Below are 21,361 nucleotides of genomic sequence, written 5' to 3'. Positions count from 1 at the left end.
AACATTCAATTGGTGAAAGCAAGTGGATTGCATTGTAGATGTAAATTGGAAAAATTGCTGTGGGCTGTGCACACAACCAACAATTCTGATATACATGGATCACCTTTTGTTTTATTACGGGGACGCGTTCCGTCCTCAAAACTAACCAGAGAATGGATGGGTCATTTTGGTGTGCCATGGTACAAGGTTGAGAGTGTGATGGAGAAACGAAGGGTAGCGCAACAAAGGTATGTACAGAGTTCGGAAACTCACCATTGTAAATTTAATTGGAAGGAAGGAGATGTAGTGCGGGTGAGGTCTCCGAGAACTATGGTCAAAGGTTTGTCCAAATTTTATAGCGGGAAGAAAATTATCAGGTGGGTGACAGAGCTGTTAGACTAGACGACGGCAAGTGGTGGAACAAGGATACAATATCTCTAAGACTGTGAATGTGGAGGATGACCAGGGTGTGAACGGAAACGGAAGGGTGCATGTTGATCGTTCTGGAAATCAGGCAATTGATCCACCTGTGCATCCTTGCAGATGTTCAGCTAGAACTGTCAAACCACCTAAGAGATTTGATGATTGCAGGAATCAGTCTTCCAAGGCAATTGATCCGCCTGTGCACCCTTGCAGACGTTCAGATAGAACTGTCAAACCTCCTACGAAATTTGATGATTACACATTCTAATGTACTGTGTTTACTATTTTATAATTTGCCATATATTTGATTGGTAGTTATGCATTAATGAATTATTTTTGTAATTTGTTTTTTTTTCTTTTTCGTTTTGTCAAAAGCGTTGTAAGGGAAGAGATGTGTTGGGTCCCTTGTGCTCTCTGCTGTGTTCCTCGCGCGGTGGAACTAGAGAACGGGGAACCGTGGAATGGAGAATGTTGGGGGCGGTTTGAGCCAAGGTGGCAGTTGCAGTCCGGGGTTTGAAGAAGGAGGACAGAAGTTTCGAGGCTGTCATATTTCTTAACATATAATAAAGAAATCCAACTTACCTGTGTGTGGATCTCCTCTACTCTTCAATAATACACTTTATAATTGTACCTACAAAGACATTGAACATTCAGCAAATATGGCGTTTGACACTATTTGGAAACGTGGTTACAACAAATCACATTAGTGGCCCTAGAAATGTGATACGTAACAGATATTCCATCAATGTACTGTGCGGGAGGTTCCTAAATTTGGTTAGCGTGGTGCTTTCGGTTTACGTGGTCCTTCTGGAGAAGTAATCTTGATTCTAGTACTAATAAAAGTTCCTTGGTTAAGACATGGTTTGCATGGTTCTATAAATACAAATGACAGTGTATTTATGAGTCAGTTTCACATATTAGCATTGTATTCGTTTAGAAAAGAATTCATTGTTCTTATTGGAAATTATTACGTCATTTTAATAATATGATGGCTGTGTAATGTGTCCTTACAATTACTGTATGACTTATTCTTATGTAGCAATAAAGATATTTGGACTGGCAGACTTCTAGCAGCGATTAATGTTGATGAATGTAGTGAGCTGTTTAAATATTCGTCAGAGTGAAAAAAATAATTAATGTGACTGACGTTTGCAGTCATGGTAAGACATTCCAGGGACTACCACAATATGGTAACGCTCGTCCCGATTTCACTCATCTTGAATGCTACAAAAATAAATAAGGCGGTGTTATATGTTGTAAAAATATGTTTGATATAAAGCGGTTATATCGATGTCGTATTGTAACTAATAGCGTGCACGAATATCTTCACGTTTATACCATTTTAAACAGGGACAGAAAACGCTTATGTTTTGAACATTACTTGAACCGGAGCTATTATTTTTGCTTTCGCTACAGCACTAGAGCGCCACACCAATGACCTTGTTTTTACGCAGAGCGCAGGGCTGCTTCCTCTTTTCGAAGCATTTCCTCGGTCGCGGGGTCGCTGAGCGTGTATCTGTGTGCGACGCTCGACGTCACGTCCCGGAGCGATAGGTTTCCCGTATTCTACCTTGGCATGTAAACAGCAACGAGAGTTGCTCTGTACGGGGAGAGATGGGGGCTTTGCGGCTAGCCTCCCGCGGCCAGGCATAGCTAACTCAGCCATGGCCTCAGCGGGAGGGGCTGACGCTGCCTCCAACGCCGCCTCGGATGAGGAGGCGGCGGCGGCCAAGGGAGGTGGAAGAGGCGCCGCCGAGCCTCCCGGGCCTTACCACCGGCAGCCCATGTACAACTGGCAGGCCACCAAGAGTTCTCTGCAGGAGCGCTTCACTTTCCTCTTTAATAACGAGCTCTTGAGCGACGTGCGCTTCGTAGTGGGCAAGGATCGCACGGCGCAGCGCATTCCGGCGCACAGGTTCGTGCTTGCTGCTGGCAGTGCTGTTTTTGATGCCATGTTCAATGGGGGCATGGCCACCACCTCCGCCGAGATCGAGCTGCCTGATGTAGAGCCTGCTGCCTTCCTTGCTCTGCTCAGGTACATGGATGCTCAAGTAATTGCTAAAAATCTGTGTTTCAAGTATGACTTCCGAGTATCAATAGCTTTAATTAGATGGTGGAACAGTTACTTGTAGAGGCTCAAAGTATTCTCTTCTCTATCTTTGTGCAAGCAAGATTGTCTTCTGAGGTAATACTTTCCACCGATATCTGCTGTGATCAGCAGGTCTCGAGGATGCTTCCCGACAAGGCGACCTCCGTCTGCCATAAGTTATTACAATTTCAATACAGGACGGAAACGAGTTCTTATGTACACTTTTATTTAGAAATGGACACATCAGTATGTATTTGCTGTATTGTAGTTTAACCGTCCCATAGTGGTGCCTTGTAATGGTTACATTCGTATTTACGGCCTGATATTATTTGAAGCGCTTCAATTACTATATCAGTGGTTGTCGGTGGAGTATTGCTACTTTTTTTAAATCTTATCCCATCTGCAGATGTTTTTTATATATAGTTTAATCTACAGTGTGTTATTGAATTAGCTGCTGGCTAATTTCTGGAGTCGAAGGCAACTATTTGAAGTTAGCCGCCTCTAGCAGTGGTTACTCCTGATTGAATAATTTTTGATACCTGATTTGGGGAATAATAACTTGTTTTTATAGAACCCTTCTTACTTCACGCCTTCCATTTCAAAGCACTGTAGATAAAATCTTAACACCAAAGCAAAGAAAGACACTTCCATGAGAAAAGATATAGCTTTGTGTCATTGTGTAATTCCGTTCAGGCTTTTTTTTGTAGTACTTTCTATCACTAGGTCTTCCCTGGTGTATTTGTTCATTTTTCAGCCGAGGCACAGGTTGAGACGGCTTCACTTCTCATAGACCCTGACCATAGAACATGAATACTTGAAATCACATATACAAATATCTGTGTAGTGTCATGCTATTTTTGGTGAGTACCTTAAAATTTCAAACAATAGCCGCCAAGTGGCCTCATGTTACAAGCACTTTGGTTGGTGGTGCCAGTAGGCCCGCACTTAACATGAGAAATAAAATGGCAAGTTCCATAATGTACATTGTTACACTTGTTATATAACACATGTACACCATTCCTAATGCAGTACTGGGGCTAATGGTGTTTGGGTGCCTGCTGTTGAATTGTTCCAGAAATATAGTTTCCAGTGGACAAAGTTTATAAATCGGCCTCAAGCTGTCTGTGGGTTCGTACCCTTAAGTAGATGAGGTGGCTAATCCTGAGAGGGATGCTTTTAATACAGTAGTGAGCTTCTGCTTCTGTTGTTCAGTGGTTCATAAATGGTTGTTTGCTCTCATTCACTCAAAATATCCTGTTTTCCTGAATGCTAAATTGGATTTTGGGTGTCTCAGATGACTGAGTTGTAACTTATAGTGTGCTTTGAAGAATGTTATCTTAAGTGTTATGTTGTGACATGATATGAATATACATTATTTTCCTAGATGTCATTTTGAAAGGAACATAATCTGATGTTGGTTTGTTTTCTGACTAGATGTTTGGGAACGCATTAGGATTTCTTCATTAGATGACATTCTATGGGATACTATGTACTGATTAAAGGTCAGCCCAGACCCGATGACTATATTTTTTGCTGGTATTTGGATACAGATGCTTATTTTGGACTTTTTAAATAGACTTGGATTACTTAATGTAATGGTTTTGACTTTTTCCACAGACTTTACATAGTTTTCATAGGACTGATTTCCTACATAAGATTTAATTTGAATCAAGGTAGGCTTTTTAATCATTATGTGATTTAGTATTAGTTGCAGGTCTCTCATGAACATTTGGGTGCGATGTTAATTTTTATTCTTATTCTATTGCACTTTCTCTCTTCTGTTTACACCTTACTAGCTGGTTTTCGGACACTCTTTTTCTATTTGGGTTTTTCGGTGATCTTTGGCTCGAATATGGAGGCGTTCATATTCATTTCATACTATCCCTTACACATGGAATTATCACATTAGTTTATAGCTTAATGTCGTACTGGTCAAATATTATGGTCATCTCTTAAGTGTGACAACCCTCTCTGTGTAACATAATTTATTTCAAACAGATCGATTGTCTGGCACTTTTTAATTCACTTTTGGCATGGCTTTGGCTCTCACAATTATCACGGGATGTTGATCTAGTGTTCTGCTCTGAACAATTTTTGAATATATACTATTGTTATAGTCATTGTTCCCATATATATGTTTTGCAGCCCTGACGAAGTCCTGTGAGATGATTCTCTCATAGGACGAAACACGTGTTGGCTATGGTTGCTACATGAACATTAAGACTATGGATGCTACATGAATATCTAATTCAAGGAGGATTGTTCTATTTATGGCAAACCTTGTGTTCTAAGAAATAAATGATTTATGAACTTTCTATGTTGTTATTACCATGTCCATACTGAAGTTTCTAAACCGTATTAACTTTCAATCTTCTGATCACGAGTGCCCTGACAGCTGGCCTTTTCATTGTTAATTTCCCTTGAAACATTGGAGGATTAAGGAAGATCCTCTTGCCAGGAGCACCGTGCCACATTTTGGAATACTAATATTATTACATGGACTCACTGTGAGCGCCCAAATCCTATGATTTTCTTCCTATGTGTTTTTGTTCTAATTCTTTGATGTTAACATAGGGGTGCTGCTCCAGCCCATTGACAAATTTGTTTAATTTTCTTATTTTATAGTGTTTTGCCTGTACTCTATTTCGTGAATATGGATCGTGATAAATTAGCAGCAGACATCTTTGGTAGTTTAGAGCAGACAGGAACTTTACCTAAGTCACATTCAATCGGTGCCCAACACACCAAAATGGGGCTCCGGGACAAGTTTGTTAAATTAGAGAAATTAAAGAAACAGGAGGTATCCAAATGGTGGGATAGGGCCACCTTGAAACAATACCTAAAACTTAACAGGATACCTAGAGGGTTACGGTCACATATTTTTCCCACTTTTGATGATCTTGATCCAGACCTATTAGATAGTTGGGAACAGGAACTGGTATCAAGTTCACTCAGACTTATGAACATTTTAATAGAGAACTCTGAGAGAAAAGTGACTAGATTGCAATCAGAAATCTCTAAACTAGAAATAGAGATTAAAAATATGAATATGGAGGAACCAACTGCAAAAAATTTTACAATTCTGAATGAAATTATTGAACAACATCAAATTGAGATTACTAAAAAAAAAGCACGTAAACTCAGACAAGATGAATTGGATTATAAAAATGGCAGGATCTTTACATTCGCCCGTAAATATGATCATCTAGTCAAAAGCTATGAACCTCCACAAAACTACGATGCAGGTTCTTCATCCTCACTTAACAGCGTTTCAACTAACAACAGTGATACAAGTGCCAACTCTAATCTTTCCAGACAAGATACGGTAATGCAACAAGGCACTCCATCTTTTTTAGCAGAGGATAAGACGGGGACAATGGGAAGGAAGTCGATACAGGGTGGACCCAGAAAAACCAGGAGGGGTGGCAGAGGTAGAAAACACAGACACAAGGAAAGGGATGAAAACCCGATCTTGGAACAGGGGGAAATAAATAACTCTGATGGCTGCTCTATCAATATCATTAATCTCTCCAACCTGAAACTTACTACGCACGACCTAAGTCTCCTTAGTAAAGGACTGGGGTTCTGTCCAGGAGATTTTGGAGATTTTCAGAGAACGAAAATTGACTTTTTCAAATTTACTAGACGTTTAAAGTTGAGGAGGCACTTTGCCAATCAGCCTGACAGCAGGGACACTAGTACCCTTTTTGACGGTCACAGTGACGGTCAACATTTGTCCATTATAGACGTCCAGAATACAGCTACCTTACTGTCGATTACAGACAATGAACAGGATCCCACTACCATAACACGCATCTTATCAGATCTTGACATCCCTTCAGACTCACTCCAAAGTGGCTTGAGGAGAAAATCAGTCTGGACACCTACCTTGACGAAGGACAACTGTATAGATACTTTTTTTAAGGTTGTCTGGCGTGACTTAAATAAAGTAGAGTCAACAAATTTGAGTCGGCAACATGGTTGGCATCAAAACCTCACTCAAGTAGAAAAGACCAATTTGAAACTTTTACAAACCAATAAGGAGATTACCATCCGGGAGGCGGATAAAGGGGGAAACATCGTAATTATGAACACTGCAGATTATGACCTAGAGATATATAGACAATTAGATGATGTTATCTGCTATGAGAAGATTTTGACAGACCCCATCCCCGTGCTTGCGAATAAAATTAATAGATTTTTACACGATTGTCTGGACCACTCACTTCTAAAAGAGGAGGAATATATGTACTTACGTGTTCACAGACCTAGAAATCCTTGTATATATGCACTTCCTAAAGTGCATAAAAACCCAACTTCCCCTCCGGGCAGGCCAATTGTTTCAGGTATTGGTGGTCCCACAGAAAAACTTTCGGAATATGTTGACATTTTTTTACAGCCCATTGTAGGTAACTTACCATCTTATATCAAAGATACCAAACATATCCTTAGCATACTTACGGACATCACCTGGGAACCAGGGATGACTCTAGTTACACTAGATGTTACTTCCCTCTACACTAGTATTAACCATGAACAAGGAAAGGAAGCATTACGCCATTTTCTTTATAAAAGACTCGCAAGCCTTTATTGCCACACTCAAATGTTGATTAACATGGTCGATTTGATCTTGAATAATAATGTTTTCTTGTTTAAAAATGACTGATATCGCCAGAAACAAGGCGTAGCTATGGGATCTAAATTTGCACCAGCATATGCTAATCTTTTTATGGGATTGTTCGAACAAAATAAGATCTGGAGCAAAGAGGGCAGCAAGTGGATTTCAGATATACTCTATTGGGGCAGATACATTGATGACTGCTTGATGATTTGGACAGGCGATTTACAAGAACTTGATAACTTTATCAACTATCTAAACATTAATGAGTCTAATATTCATTTTACTTCGGAACATAGTACGACCAGCATCCCCTTTCTGGACGTCGAACTTCTCATTCACAACAATAAAATAGTCGACTATATAGGAAAAGTACCTCCTGTAACTCTGTTTTACATGCTAAGAGCGCACATCCAGTCCATCAAATTAATTCAATACCATATGGTGAGATGGTAAGGGCAAGACGCAATTGTAGTCGTGAAGAGGATTTTGGACTTTGCATAGAAGATATGAGTAAGAGATTTCTAGCCCGGGGTTATTCCTCTAGGGTGATAGATAGGGCCCGGAAAAGGGCCACACGTCTAAAAAGGACAGACATATTGGCAAAAAAATCCCGACCAAGTGACAAGACTATTCGTTGTATTGTTGATTATACGAAAACCGCCACTTTACTACACAAATGTATGAAGAAACATTGGTATATTTTAACATCAGATCCTATTCTTAAAAAAGTGATTCCAGATACCCCGGTTTTTACCTATAGAAGAGGTAGAACTCTTAAAAATTTCCTATGCCCTAATTTTCGCAGTAAACCAAACCAGGACAACTGGCTTACTATCCATGGAAAAGGCTTTTTCAAGTGTGGACATTGTGGAATGTGTAGATGGGCCAAGTCAGGTATAACTTCATTTAAGAGCTCTACTGGTGGTCAATACAACATTAATTGTAATATCACATGTGATAGTAATTTTGTCATCTATATGATTATGTGCAGATGTGGCCTATACTATATAGGTAGCACTATCAGACCACTCAGAATTAGGGCAAGTGAACATTTCAGAGCCCCGAGACAGGGAGATGAAAGATACCCCATAGTAAACCATATGCAACATTGCCCTAAACAGAATAACACTTGTGGCTTTGATTTCTTTGGTTTTGACCATATCGTTAGAGACCCTAGAGGAGGGAATAGAGAGTTGGCCCTCCGAAAAAGAGAATGCTACTGGATCCTGAAACTTAGAGCGGTAGAAGATGGTCTTAACAGCAATTTCGAAATGGAATACTATTTGGGTGATTAATGCAACTTATGCTTACCTAACATGGTAATTGACAACTATCTATGTCACAGGGTTTTCTTACTTTTGTTATGACTGTATTAAGCTGGGTAATAATGAATTGTTCTTTAGCCTTAGGCTAATTGAATTGTATTCTATATTGGGACTTATATACAGCAGATTGTTTGAGAACATGGGATTGGAGTTGTTCTCTTGAAGGATGCATAACTTTACTGATCTGCTTTGTGACAGACTACACCAATGCTTATTCTTCTCCTCATGTATTATTCATATGCACTGTACTAGACCATTAGTAACAATTGTAATAAGGAATTATCATTAATCTATATACCGTATATCTACCCTCTTGTATGCCATATATTGTATTCCTGCCATTTGTGAGGTTTACACATGATGTGAATGTGGAACGCCGCATTGTAATATAGGAATTATCATTAATCTATATACCATTTATCTACCCTCTTGTATGCCATATACTGTATTCCTGCCATTTGTGAGGTTTTACACATGATGTGAATATGGAACGCCGTATTGGTGCACTATACTTTCTTTCTCTCTTTATTCCATCATTGAGCTACATAACCTTTCTATTTTAGACTTAGTTCTTGATACTTTTTTCCTCTAGTACACATTGGGGTCTCTCTAGTTATACTGGCTTCCCTGATTTGTTATTATACTATCATAGCATTGGATATGTGTATTTTGAAGGAGCCTTGATGTTGCTTGGACGTACCGTTTTGCAGTTTTCCTCGTCGCTAACAATTACTCGTAGAATACCAAGATGGCGCTCGTTAATTGATGTTTGTCCGTTTTCTATTTCCTCATCTTTGACGGGAGGATACTTCATTACGCATCCGCCCCATACGAACCACCTACGATTTTGTCTCCCAGTTACTAAGCGCGACGTGGGAGTACCGCACCACGGCGTGTCTCTTCTAGATATTGACAGTTATTTGAAGATAGGTAAGGGCTTATCTGTTACTATGTGCATCTTGGGTGTACTCTAGGCTAATATTAGGTTCTTATTGGTTCATATCTTCTTCGCTTTAGGTTTTTACAAGCCATATACTCAGTCGCCGATTATTCTTTTCCCCGTACCTCGTGGTTTGGGAACGCATTAGGATTTCTTCATTAGATGACATACTATGGGATACTATGTACTGATTAAAGGTCAGTCCAGACCCGATGACTATATTTTTTGCTGGTATTTGGATACAGATGCTTATTTTGGACTTTTTAAATAGACTTGGATTACTTAATGTAATGGTTTTGACTTTTTCCACAGACTTTACATAGTTTTCATAGGACTGATTTCCTACATAAGATTTAATTTGAATCAAGGTAGGCTTTTTAATCATTATGTGATTTAGTATTAGGTGCAGGTCTCTCATGAACATTTGGGTGTGATGTTAATTTTTATTCTTATTCTATTGCACTTTCTCTCTTCTGTTTACACCTTACTAGCTGGTTTTCGGACACTCTTTTTCTATTTGGGTTTTTCGGTGATCTTTGGCTCGAATATGGAGGCGTTCATATTCATTTCATACTATCCCTTACACATGGAATTATCACATTAGTTTATAGCTTTATGTCGTACTGGTCAAATATTATGGTCATCTCTTAAGTGTGACAACCCTCTCTGTGTAACATAATTTATTTCAAACAGATCGATTGTCATTGGATTGTTTGGCACTTTTTAACCCCTTCGCTGCCAGGCCTTTTCCCCCTCCTGTGCCAGGCCTTTTTTTGCCTATTTGGGGCAGTTCGGGCTTAGGCCCTCATAACTTTTTGTCCACATAAGCTAACCAAGCCAAATTTGCGTCCTTTTTTTCCAACATCCTAGGGATTCTAGAGGTACCCAGACTTTGTGGGTTCCCTTGAAGGAGGCCAAGAAATTGGCCAAAATACAGTGAAAATTTCGTTTTTTTCAAAAAAATTGGAAAAAGTGGCTGCAGAAGAAGGCTTGTGGATTTCCCCCTGAAAATGGCATCAACAAAGGGTTTGCAGTGCTAAACTCAGCAGCTTCCTAGCTTTCAGGAACAGGCAGACTTCAATCAGAAAACCCAATTTTTCAACACAATTTTGGCATTTTACTGGGGCATACCCCATTTTTGCAATTTTTTGTGCTTTCAGCCTCCTTCCAGTCAGTGACAGGAATGGGCATGAAACCAATGCTGGATCCCAGAAACCTAACCATTTCTGAAAAGTAGACAAAATTCTGAATTCAGCAAGGGGTCATTTGTGTAGATCCTACAAGGGTTTCCTACAGAAAATAACAGCTGAAAAAGAAGAATATTGAAATTGAGGTGAAAAAAACATCAATTTTTCTCTACGTTTTACTCTGTAACTTTTCCCTGCAATGTCAGATTATGGAAAGCAATATACTGTTACGTCTGCTGGTCTCCTCTGGTTGCGGGGATATATAGGGCTTGTAGGTTCATCAAGAACCCGAGGAACCCAGAGCCAATAAATCAGCTGCACCCTGCAGTGCGTTTTCATTCTGTACCGGGTATACAGCAATTCATTTGCTGAAATATAAAGAGTACAAAATTGCTATCAAGAAAACCTTTGCATTTCCAAAAAGGGCACAAGATAAGGTGCTGAGGAGCAGTGGTTATTTGCACATCTCTGAATTCCGGGGTGACCATACAAGCATGTGAATTATAGGGAATTTCTCAAATAGATGTCTTTTTTACACACTCTCCTATATTTGGAAGGAAAAAATGTAGAGAAAGACAAGGGGCAATAGCACTTGTTTTGCTAATCTATGTTCCCCCAAGTCTCCCGATAAAAATGATACCTCACTTGTGTGGGTAGGCCTAGCGCCTGCGACAGGAAACGCCCCAAAGCACAACGTGGACACATCCTAAATTTTGGGAGAAAACAGCGGTGTTTTTTGCGAAGTGCCTACCTGTAGATTTTGGCCTCTAGCTCAGCCGGCACCTAGGGAAACCTACCAAACCTGTGCATTTCTGAAAACTAGAGACCTAGGGGAATCCAAGGAGGGGTGACTTGCGGGGCTCGGACCAGGTTCTGTTACCCAGAATCCTTTGCAAACCTCAAAATTTGGCTAAAAAAACACATGTTCCTCACATTTCTGTGGCAGAAAGTTCTGCAATCTGAGAGGAGCTACAAATTTCCTTCCACCCAGCGTTCCCCCAAGTCTCCCGATAAAAATGATACCTCACTTGCGTGGGTAGGCCTAGCGCCGGCGACAGGAAACACCCCAAAGCGCAACGTGGACACATCCTAAATTTTGGAAAAAAACAGAGGTGTTTTTTGCGAAGTGCCTACCTGTAGATTTTGGCCTCTAGCTCAGCCGGCACCTAGGGAAACCTACCAAACCTGTGCATTTCTGAAAACTAGAGACCTAGGGGAATCCAAGGAGGGGTGACTTGCGGGGCTCGGACCAGGTTCTGTTACCCAGAATCCTTTGCAAACCTCAAAATTTGGCTAAAAAAACACATGTTCCTCACATTTCTGTGGCAGAAAGTTCTGGAATCTGAGAGGAGCTACAAATTTCCTTCCACCCAGCGTTCCCCCAAGTCTCCCGATAAAAATGATACCTCACTTGCGTGGGTAGGCCTAGCGCCGGCGACAGGAAACACCCCAAAGCGCAACGTGGACACATCCTAAATTTTGAGAGAAAACAGAGGTGTTTTTTGCGAAGTGCCTACCTGTAGATTTTGGCCTCTAGCTCAGCCGGCACCTAGGGAAACCTACCAAACCTGTGCATTTCCGAAAACTAGAGACCTAGGGGAATCCAAGGAGGGGTGACTTGCGGGGCTCGGACCAGGTTCTGTTACCCAGAATCCTTTGCAAACCTCAAAATTTGGCTAATAAAACACATGTTCCTCACATTTCTGTGGCAGAAAGTTCTGCAATCTGAGAGGAGCTACAAATTTCCTTCCACCCAGCGTTCCCCCAAGTCTCCCGATAAAAATGATACCTCACTTGCGTGGGTAGGCCTAGCGCCGGCGACAGGAAACACCCCAAAGCGCAACGTGGACACATCCTAAATTTTGGAAAAAAACAGAGGTGTTTTTTGCGAAGTGCCTACCTGTAGATTTTGGCCTCTAGCTCAGCCGGCACCTAGGGAAACCTACCAAACCTGTGCATTTCTGAAAACTAGAGACCTAGGGGAATCCAAGGAGGGGTGACTTGCGGGGCTCGGACCAGGTTCTGTTACCCAGAATCCTTTGCAAACCTCAAAATTTGGCTAAAAAAACACATGTTCCTCACATTTCTGTGGCAGAAAGTTCTGGAATCTGAGAGGAGCTACAAATTTCCTTCCACCCAGCGTTCCCCCAAGTCTCCCGATAAAAATGATACCTCACTTGCGTGGGTAGGCCTAGCGCCGGCGACAGGAAACACCCCAAAGCGCAACGTGGACACATCCTAAATTTTGAGAGAAAACAGAGGTGTTTTTTGCGAAGTGCCTACCTGTAGATTTTGGCCTCTAGCTCAGCCGGCACCTAGGGAAACCTACCAAACCTGTGCATTTCCGAAAACTAGAGACCTAGGGGAATCCAAGGAGGGGTGACTTGCGGGGCTCGGACCAGGTTCTGTTACCCAGAATCCTTTGCAAACCTCAAAATTTGGCTAATAAAACACATGTTCCTCACATTTCTGTGGCAGAAAGTTCTGCAATCTGAGAGGAGCTACAAATTTCCTTCCACCCAGCGTTCCCCCAAGTCTCCCGATAAAAATGATACCTCACTTGCGTGGGTAGGCCTAGCGCCGGCGACAGGAAACACCCCAAAGCGCAACGTGGACACATCCTAAATTTTGGAAAAAAACAGAGGTGTTTTTTGCGAAGTGCCTACCTGTAGATTTTGGCCTCTAGCTCAGCCGGCACCTAGGGAAACCTACCAAACCTGTGCATTTCTGAAAACTAGAGACCTAGGGGAATCCAAGATGGGGTGACTTGCGGGGCTCGGACCAGGTTCTGTTACCCAGAATCCTTTGCAAACCTCAAAATGTGGCTAAAAAAACACATGTTCCTCACATTTCTGTGGCAGAAAGTTCTGGAATCTGAGAGGAGCCACAAATTTCCTTCCACCCAGCGTTCCCCTAAGTCTCTCAATAAAAATGGTACCTCACTTCTGTGGGTAGGCCTAGCGCCCACGAAAGGAAATGGCCCAAAACACAACGTGGACAGAACATATTTTTTCACAGAAAACAGAGGTGTTTTTTGCAAAGTGCCTACCTGTGGAGTTTGGCCTCTAGCTTAGCCGGCCCCGGGAGGGGGGGGGCAGAAATGCCCTAAAATAAATTTGCCCCCCCCAGCCCCCACCCCCCTGGGAGCGACCCTTGCCTAAGGGGTCGCTCCCCCTGCGTGACATTGGCGCCAAAAAACAAATCCCAGGTGCCTAGTGGTTTCTGCCCCCTTGGGGGCAGATTGACCTAAAATCTGCCAATCTGCCCCCAAGGGGGGCAGAAATGGCCTAAATACAATTTGCCCCCCAGGGGAGCGACCCTTGCCTGATGGGTCGCTCCCCATCTCGAAAAAAACAAACAAAAAAAAAAACACAACAAAAAAATTTGCCCTGGTGCCCTGAGGGTTCTGCCCCCCCCCTGGGGGCAGTTCGGCCTAGTAATAGGCCGATCTGCCCCCAGGGGGGGCAGAAATGGCCTAAAATAAATTTGTCCCTCATCAGAATAGGCCAATCTGCCCCCAAGGGGGGCAGAAATGGCCAAAATATAATTTTCCCCCAAGGGGAGCGACCCTTGCCTAAGGGGTCGCTCCCCACCCAAAAAAAAGAAATGAAACATAAAAAAAAAAAAAAAGAGAAAAAAAATGGTCCCTGGTGCCTAGAGGTTTCTGCCCCCCCTGGGGGCAGAAAAGGCCTTCTCAAAAAAATGCCCCCCCTGGGAGCGACCCTTGCCCAAGGGGTCGCTCCCTTTTGTCTGTTTCAATAAAAAAAAAAAAAAATCCCTGGTGTCTAGTGGGGTTTCAAAAGCCGGATTGCAAGCAATCCGGCTTTTGAAACCCTCGGAGGGACTTCAAAGGGAAGGAAATACTTTTCCTTCCCTTTGAAGCCCCTCCGGGCCTCCCAAGTGATTGAAAAAGAAATGCTTTTGCTCTGCTTCCAGCGCGACTAGGGAGGCCCCTGTGACAAATCAGCGCGCACTCGCGCGCTGACCTCACGGGGGGGGTGGGGGGGGTTGGGGTCTTCCCCTTCCATCCCGACTTGGGGGGGGAAGGGGGGTGCACGGGGGCGCGCTAGCGCGCCCCCAAGTTTCCCTGTGCCTAGGACGAGATGATCTCGTCCAAGGCACAGGGGAACTGTAGCCTTGGACGAGATCATCTCGTCCAAGGCACAGAAGGGGTTAATTCACTTTTGGCATGGCTTTGGCTCTCACAATTATCACGGGATGTTGATCTAGTGTTCTGCTCTGAACAATTTTTGAATATATACTATTGTTATAGTCATTGTTCCCATATATATGTTTTGCAGCCCTGACGAAGTCTGTGAGATTATTCTCTCATAGGACGAAACACGTGTTGGCTATGGTTGCTACATGAACATTAAGACTATGGATGCTACATGAATATCTAATTCAAGGAGGATTGTTCTATTTATGGCAAACCTTGTGTTCTAAGAAATAAATGATTTATGAACTTTCTATGTTGTTATTACCATGTCCATACTGAAGTTTCTAAACCGTATTAACTTTCAATCTTCTGATCACGAGTGCCCTGACAGCTGGCCTTTTAGAGTTTGTTGGGTGTGTTCTCTGGTGTGAGATAGTCAGGTATAGTATTTTCCAGGGGTGTGATGAAGTACAATTAAGTTTGAAAATTAAAGATGTGATTTAGGCAGCTTTACTTGTAGAGGCCATGGCGTTGAATGTTCCCATTGTGAGTGCATGTGTAGGTGCTCTTCTTCAGGTTCATTGGCCATCTATTTATGGTAATTAGGGTTCAGTAGTTTGTTATCCAAGTAGTATTTCTTTCCTAAAACATTAAGGAGCTTCTCTAAGGACTTAAGGTCTTTACTTGTTTGTTAATGTGTAATGTTGATTGAGGACGATATGTGATTACAGGCTGCTTTTCGTATCTGCTTAGCACCAATGTTTGGCTTTTATTGACCATGTCAAGGCAAAGCATTTGCTGCACAATGACTTCTGATATAGTAGTAGGTGCAGTAATCCTGGGACAACTGTAGTTTTTATGATCCTTTGATGTGTGGTGCTGTTTGGTTGATCTGTCAGTGGAGTGTGTCTGATTGCTGTGAGAATTGATATGTGTATTCATGTAAGAGGTAGAGGATGCGTTCTTAGGCTTGGCCAATACAGTAGATGATTTGGTTGTGAAGGAACATGCAACAGATTGTATTGCTTTCTTTATAAGGCCACTTCTGTGTTTGCATTGGTATTTGTCCCTTCAGGGGTTGTTACTAGAATACTCGGTGTGAATGGTGCTTGGAGTCAATGGTTGCCAGACCTCCATTGACGTCAACTGCAATCAGGCTCCCTAGGGTGGAGAGTAGTGTTAATGGGAATTGTGGCTTCTTGGAATTGTCATGTAACAGTACATTTTGGGGGTAGCAGGATGGCTGTTGTGAAAGTGGGAAGTATGGTCTCAGTGGGTCACTTGTGGAGGCCCAGGTATGTTATGTCAAAGTCTATTTTGGTAGGTGGTGTGAGAATCGTCTTTAGCAATGACAAATCTCGTCATGTATTTGAATGTGGACGAAGGGATCGCAGGTGTTGGGATTAGTGGGTGAATTTGGTCATGCATTTTCTAATTGCAGCTGCAATTGTCTTCTTGTAACACAGTCTTCTGTTATGCTAGTTTGGTATTTAATGTGTCTGGATTGTGTGTAATGCAGGATTGTTGGTGGCTGAACTACTGTGAAAGTGATTTTTGCCTGGTCTGAGCACTAGGTTTCTGGGTTGCATGAGTGTATAAGTTGCAAGTTTGTACACATATGTGATTATTTTGAGTTCTCACTGCTGCCTAAGAGCACCTTTAGAATGCGGTCAATTTACAGAGGGTAATTGCTGTTTCTTTCAGTGTTCTGATTGTTTTATTTTTTAAGTATCAGTGTGTCTCTGGTTTAGTTGTGAGGCCCTGGAAAGCAGTTAGAGCTGGGGTGTGAAATACAGGGCGATGTGTAGGATGTAAGGTCAGAGAACTGGAAAGTGATGTGACTGGGGAGAAAGCCAAAGGGAGAGCAAAGAAGGGGTACAGTGTAGGGGAGGCAAGTGGCAGAAGGTGAAAGGATAGGGAGTGATGTGAAGTGATGGGTGTGAGGAGACCTTGGGCTGAAGTGAGAGTTAAATGATGTAGGTTTGAAGAGTTACAGCTGAAAGAGAGCTGAGGAGGAATTTGGAGTGTGGTGCAGAAAGAGTGTAAGGTTGGGCAAGTGAGATGAAGAGATGGGAGAATTGCTGAGTGAGTGGGTAGAGGAGTTGGGAGTTTGGGAGTAGGGTGAATGGAGAACAGTTGGTTTTGATAGGGGTGAGGTGAAGGCAGGACGGAGGCCAGCAGAAGGGAGAAATGGGGATTTTGAGCATGTGAAATAAAGAGGTCTTAAGTAGGCATGACTGAAGTGAGGGTTGGGGTAAGGTAATGGTATAGGGTGAGGACTGGGAGGTGAGAAGAGACTTAACTAGAGTGAAGGAAAGAGGCATTGAGGGATGGGATGCAAGGAACAACGTTGCCGTGGAAGTAGCAGTTTGAGAGAGACAAGATCAGGGGTGGGGAGGGAGCTGGATGAAACCAGTTGGAGTTCTTTCACCCAGGACACCTTACTTGTAATCAAAGACAATAAGTTTAGTCTCTATTTTTTCAAGTGTACAAGTAGACTTGTTGGCCCGGTTACAAATTGGCTGGAATACATCTAGTAAATTTAGCATGTTTTGCCTTTTTGTGAGTTCCCTGAATAATGGTCTTGGAAACCTATTCTCTGCTTTAGCTGCCTAAATACAGTTGGTGGCAACAGCAGCTGACTTGGCATCATAATCGAACAATGAGTTGAAAATAGCGTGTGCTGCAAAATAGAGGTCTAAATTTACTGCTGTATCGGTCAGAGGCAATTAGTTCTTTGACATTCAGGATTTTCAAGAGCCTGAAGCAGCAGTTCAGCGAATCAAAAAAAGGGGACAGATTCCAGTCTCCGCTATCAATTTGATAAGGGTGCCTTGGGATTATATTGGGTACCCCTGGCTATTACCTTAGGGTCTGATTACAATCTTGGTAGATGAAATACTACAAATGTGACGGATATACTGTCCGCCGTATTACGACTTCCATAGCATATAATGGAGTCCTAATACTGCAGACAGGATATCCGTCAAGTTTGTGACGGAGTAACCTGTCCGACAAGATCGTAATCAGGCCCTTAGTCTTTTTCAAATTATTGACAAGTAATTTATTTCAATGCTGTTGGAATTCTTTTTTTCAATGAAAAGGCTTCCAACAGCATATGCAAAGCATTTTCTATGCTTCCTTTTAATATTGCATTTGCTACAAAGAGTTGCCAGTACCTTTTAGCCATCTCTAACCCTGTGCTGCATGGCTAAATAAGAAAGAAAACCCCAAAAACCCAAACCCAAAAAACAATTACGTGATTGTGTGGGTGCACGCACCACGCATGCGTTCGCTTACAAATTAGCACACTTACTTTGTTTCTTTTTCTTTGCCAATCCAACTCTGGTTGACAAATGTTTTTAAAAAAAGAATAATATTTGTTTGTATCAACATGGGGGTCCAGTTGGGGAGAAGCCTTTCCGAAGGTGTGGGGGGATCAAACGTCGGAGAAGGAGTGCAATATCAGAACGCAGAGAAGAAGAGCAAATGAAGGAGAGAGAGCAACGTGGAGGTGGGAGGTGGGACAACCATACCGACAAGAAAGCAACATGGGTAGTAGGGCACATAAGTTTGAGCACAACACTGGGTGTGGGGCTTACTGGTGAGAGAGAGCAGCTTGGAGAGGGGAAGAGAATCACACTAGGGAGACAGCTGGTAAACATATGCTGTATTGTAGAGTGCTTAAAAAGAAAAAAGTTGAGCCTTAGAAAACGAGCGGAGCCATGACACAGTAATACATCCATGCTCCAAGGGCGAGACAAACAAAAGAAGAGGAAGGAAAGCCCACACATAATAACGAATACCTAAACAAATGAGTGACAGTTAAGCCAGCCAGTGATAAGCAATGGGTGGGTTCTAAACCCACAGTAAACTAGCAATATTTCTCACAACAGACAGTGCATGCAAGTTCAGGCAAGTCCTAAAAGGGTTAGTGGCATTGGGCAACCTGACTAATCACTTGTTTGTCTCGATAATGGCTCACTGTGCCCATATCTAACCCTTGCATTGCTATCTTTATGAACAGCTGCATGCAACCAAATCACACACTTACTGTTCCCAGCATCACAAAGTGAGTCCCATAAAAATGGCCTATTGATAGAGTTCAAAGCCACTCAAGTCAACAGATCCTAATAATCTTTCTTCAGCTTAACATACTTTGCATGAAAAGGAAGCGGTCTAGAATTTTGCTCCATAAAGCTCTATCATTAAAAAGTCTGCTGTTTAAGCAGAAAGTTACATCATTTGCATTCACATAGTCCTGAATGTGATCGGTCCGCGCTTTCCTACATACTTTGACCACTGCTTTTAGATAGTGACGTGTAGTTGAGGCATGGAGCTCTTTTTAGGTCGCAGCCTACCAGACAGTGCAGCTGTCTGCTTTGCTGAAGACATCTTGGGCACATTCAGAAAGCTAACTTTGGAATGCATTCTGCCAGTTGGTTACCATAGGCTTTGTGGTTTGTAACTCACATTTTCTTGATTTCCATTTGCTGACTTTGTTTTAAGCTGTCAACCTTGAGGTTTTACCTTCCATTGCCAAAACTGTATTTACAGTATCCTTCCGAGTGTTCCCTTTCTGTAAACAGGCCTGTAAATCTTGTTCTTATCTTGTCACATTTGCTGTGCATTCAAAAACCGAGGTCAGATGTCAAACGCTGTCTTCCGAGGGCGCTTGTTTACTTTTCCTTCTCTGACTTCAAAGTGAGAGTATACATGTGGCAATCTTGGTCAACACAACAACATGTAAATGAACTGAAGTATTTCAGAATATATTAGGAACACACTGAAGCACGTTTTTTTGTTATTTCTAAAGTGTGTTCGAAACAAATACTTGATTTATGATGAAAACAAATCATTACACTAGGTGATTCAATTTTCAATTTTTTTTGTCTGTGCACTGTATAGTTTTATTAGTAAGTCTGTATGTCTGTGTGTAAGGAAATGCCTCCTTGGCATGGTTACCCCCTGACATTTTGCCTTTGCTGATGCCAAGTTATGATTTGAAAGTGTGCTGAGGCCTGCTAACCAGGCCCCAGCACCAGTGTTCTTTCCCTAACCTGTACCTTTGTTTCCACAATTGGCACACCCTGGCGTCCAGGTAAGTCCCTTGTAACTGCTACCCCTGGTACCAAGGGCCCTCATGCCAGGGAAGGTCTCTAAGGACTGCAGCATGTCTTATGCCACCCTGGAGACCCCTCACTCAGCACAGACACACTGCTTGCCAGCTGGTGTGTGCTGGTGGGGATAAAATGACTAAGTCGACATGGCACTCCCCTCAGGGTGCCATGCCAACCTCACACTGCCTATAGGTATAGATAAGTCACCCCTCTAGCAGGCCTTACAGCCCTAAGGCAGGGTGCACTATACCATAGGTGAGGGCATAGGTGCATGAGCACTATGCCCCTACAGTGTCTAAGCAAAACCTTAGACATTGTAAGTGCAGGGTAGCCATAAGAGTATATGGTCTGGGAGTCTGTCATACACGAACTCCACAGCACCATAATGGCTACACTGAAAACTGGGAAGTTTGGTATCAAACTTCTCAGCACAATAAATGCACACTGATGCCAGTGTACATTTTATTGTGAAATACACCCCAGAGGGCATCTTAGAGATGCCCCCTGAAACCATACCCGACCTCTAGTGTGGGCTGGCTAGTTTTAGCAGCCTGCCACACACCAGACATGTTGCTGGCCACATGGGGAGAGTGCCTTTGTCACTCTGTGGCTAGTAACAAAGCCTGTACTGGGTGGAGGTGCTTCTCACCTCCCCCTGCAGGAACTGTAACACCTGGCGGTGAGCCTCAAAGGCTCCCCCCCTTTGTTACAGCACCCCAGGGCACTCCAGCTAGTGGAGTTGCCTGCCCCCTCCAGCCACCCCCCCACTTTTGGTGGGAAGGCTGGAAGAGATAATGAGAAAAACAAGGAAGAGTCACTGGCCAGTCAGGACAGCCCCTAAGGTGTCCTGAGCTGAGGTGACTCTGACTTTTAGAAGTCCTCCATCTTGCAGATGGAGGATTCCCCCAATAGGATTAGGGATGTGCCCCCCTCCCCTCAGGGAGGAGGCACAAAGAGGGTGTAGCTACCCTCAGGGCTAGTAGTCATTGGCTACTAACCCCCCAGACCTAAACACCCTCCTAAATCAAGTATTTAGGGGCTCCCAGAACCTAGGTAACTAGATTCCTGCAACCTAAGACGAAGAAGGACTGCTAACCTGACAATCCTGCAGAGAAGACGGAGACACCAACTGCTTTGGCCCCAGCTCTACCGGCCTGTCTCCCCACTTCAAGAAAAACTGCAACAGCGACGCGCTCCACAGGGTCCAGCGACCTCTGAAGCCTCAGAGGACTGCCCTGCATCTAAAAGGACCAAGAACTCCTGAGGAGCAGAGCCGCTGTCCAAAGAAGAAACATCTTTGCAACAAAGAAGCAACTTTTAAAGAACACACGTTTCCCGCCGGAAGCGTGAGACTTTGCACTCTGCACCCGACGCCCCCGGCTCGACTTGTGGAGAACCTACACTACAGGGATGACTCCCCGGTGACTGCGAGCCCGTGAGTAGCCAGAGTTGACCCCCCTGAGCCTCCACAGCGACGCCTGCAGAGGGAATCCAGAGGCTCCCCCTGACCGCGACTTC

At 43.0% G+C, this 21,361-nt stretch overlaps 1 protein-coding gene across 2 annotated transcripts in view; it reads left to right on the top strand.

The window, feature by feature from the left end:
* The first annotated feature begins 1,893 nt into the window (after positions 1–1,893).
* The window catches only part of BTBD1 (BTB domain containing 1), a 208,945-nt gene continuing 189,477 nt past the window's right edge, over positions 1,894–21,361 (top strand). The window contains exon 1 of one of the 2 annotated variants that reach the window (XM_069222562.1): positions 1,894–2,437. In XM_069222562.1, the coding sequence (XP_069078663.1) occupies positions 2,067–2,437 (371 nt within the window). In that variant the 5' untranslated portion in view covers positions 1,894–2,066. The remainder of the gene's footprint in view (positions 2,438–21,361) is intronic. The other variant, XM_069222563.1, reaches the window with a different exon arrangement.

The sequence above is a fragment of the Pleurodeles waltl genome, chromosome 3_1, assembly GCF_031143425.1.
Source record: "Pleurodeles waltl isolate 20211129_DDA chromosome 3_1, aPleWal1.hap1.20221129, whole genome shotgun sequence".
NCBI classification, from domain to species: Eukaryota; Metazoa; Chordata; class Amphibia; order Caudata; family Salamandridae; genus Pleurodeles; species Pleurodeles waltl.
Note: the sequence above shows the minus strand (reverse complement) of the source record. Positions and strands in the feature narration are given on the sequence as shown.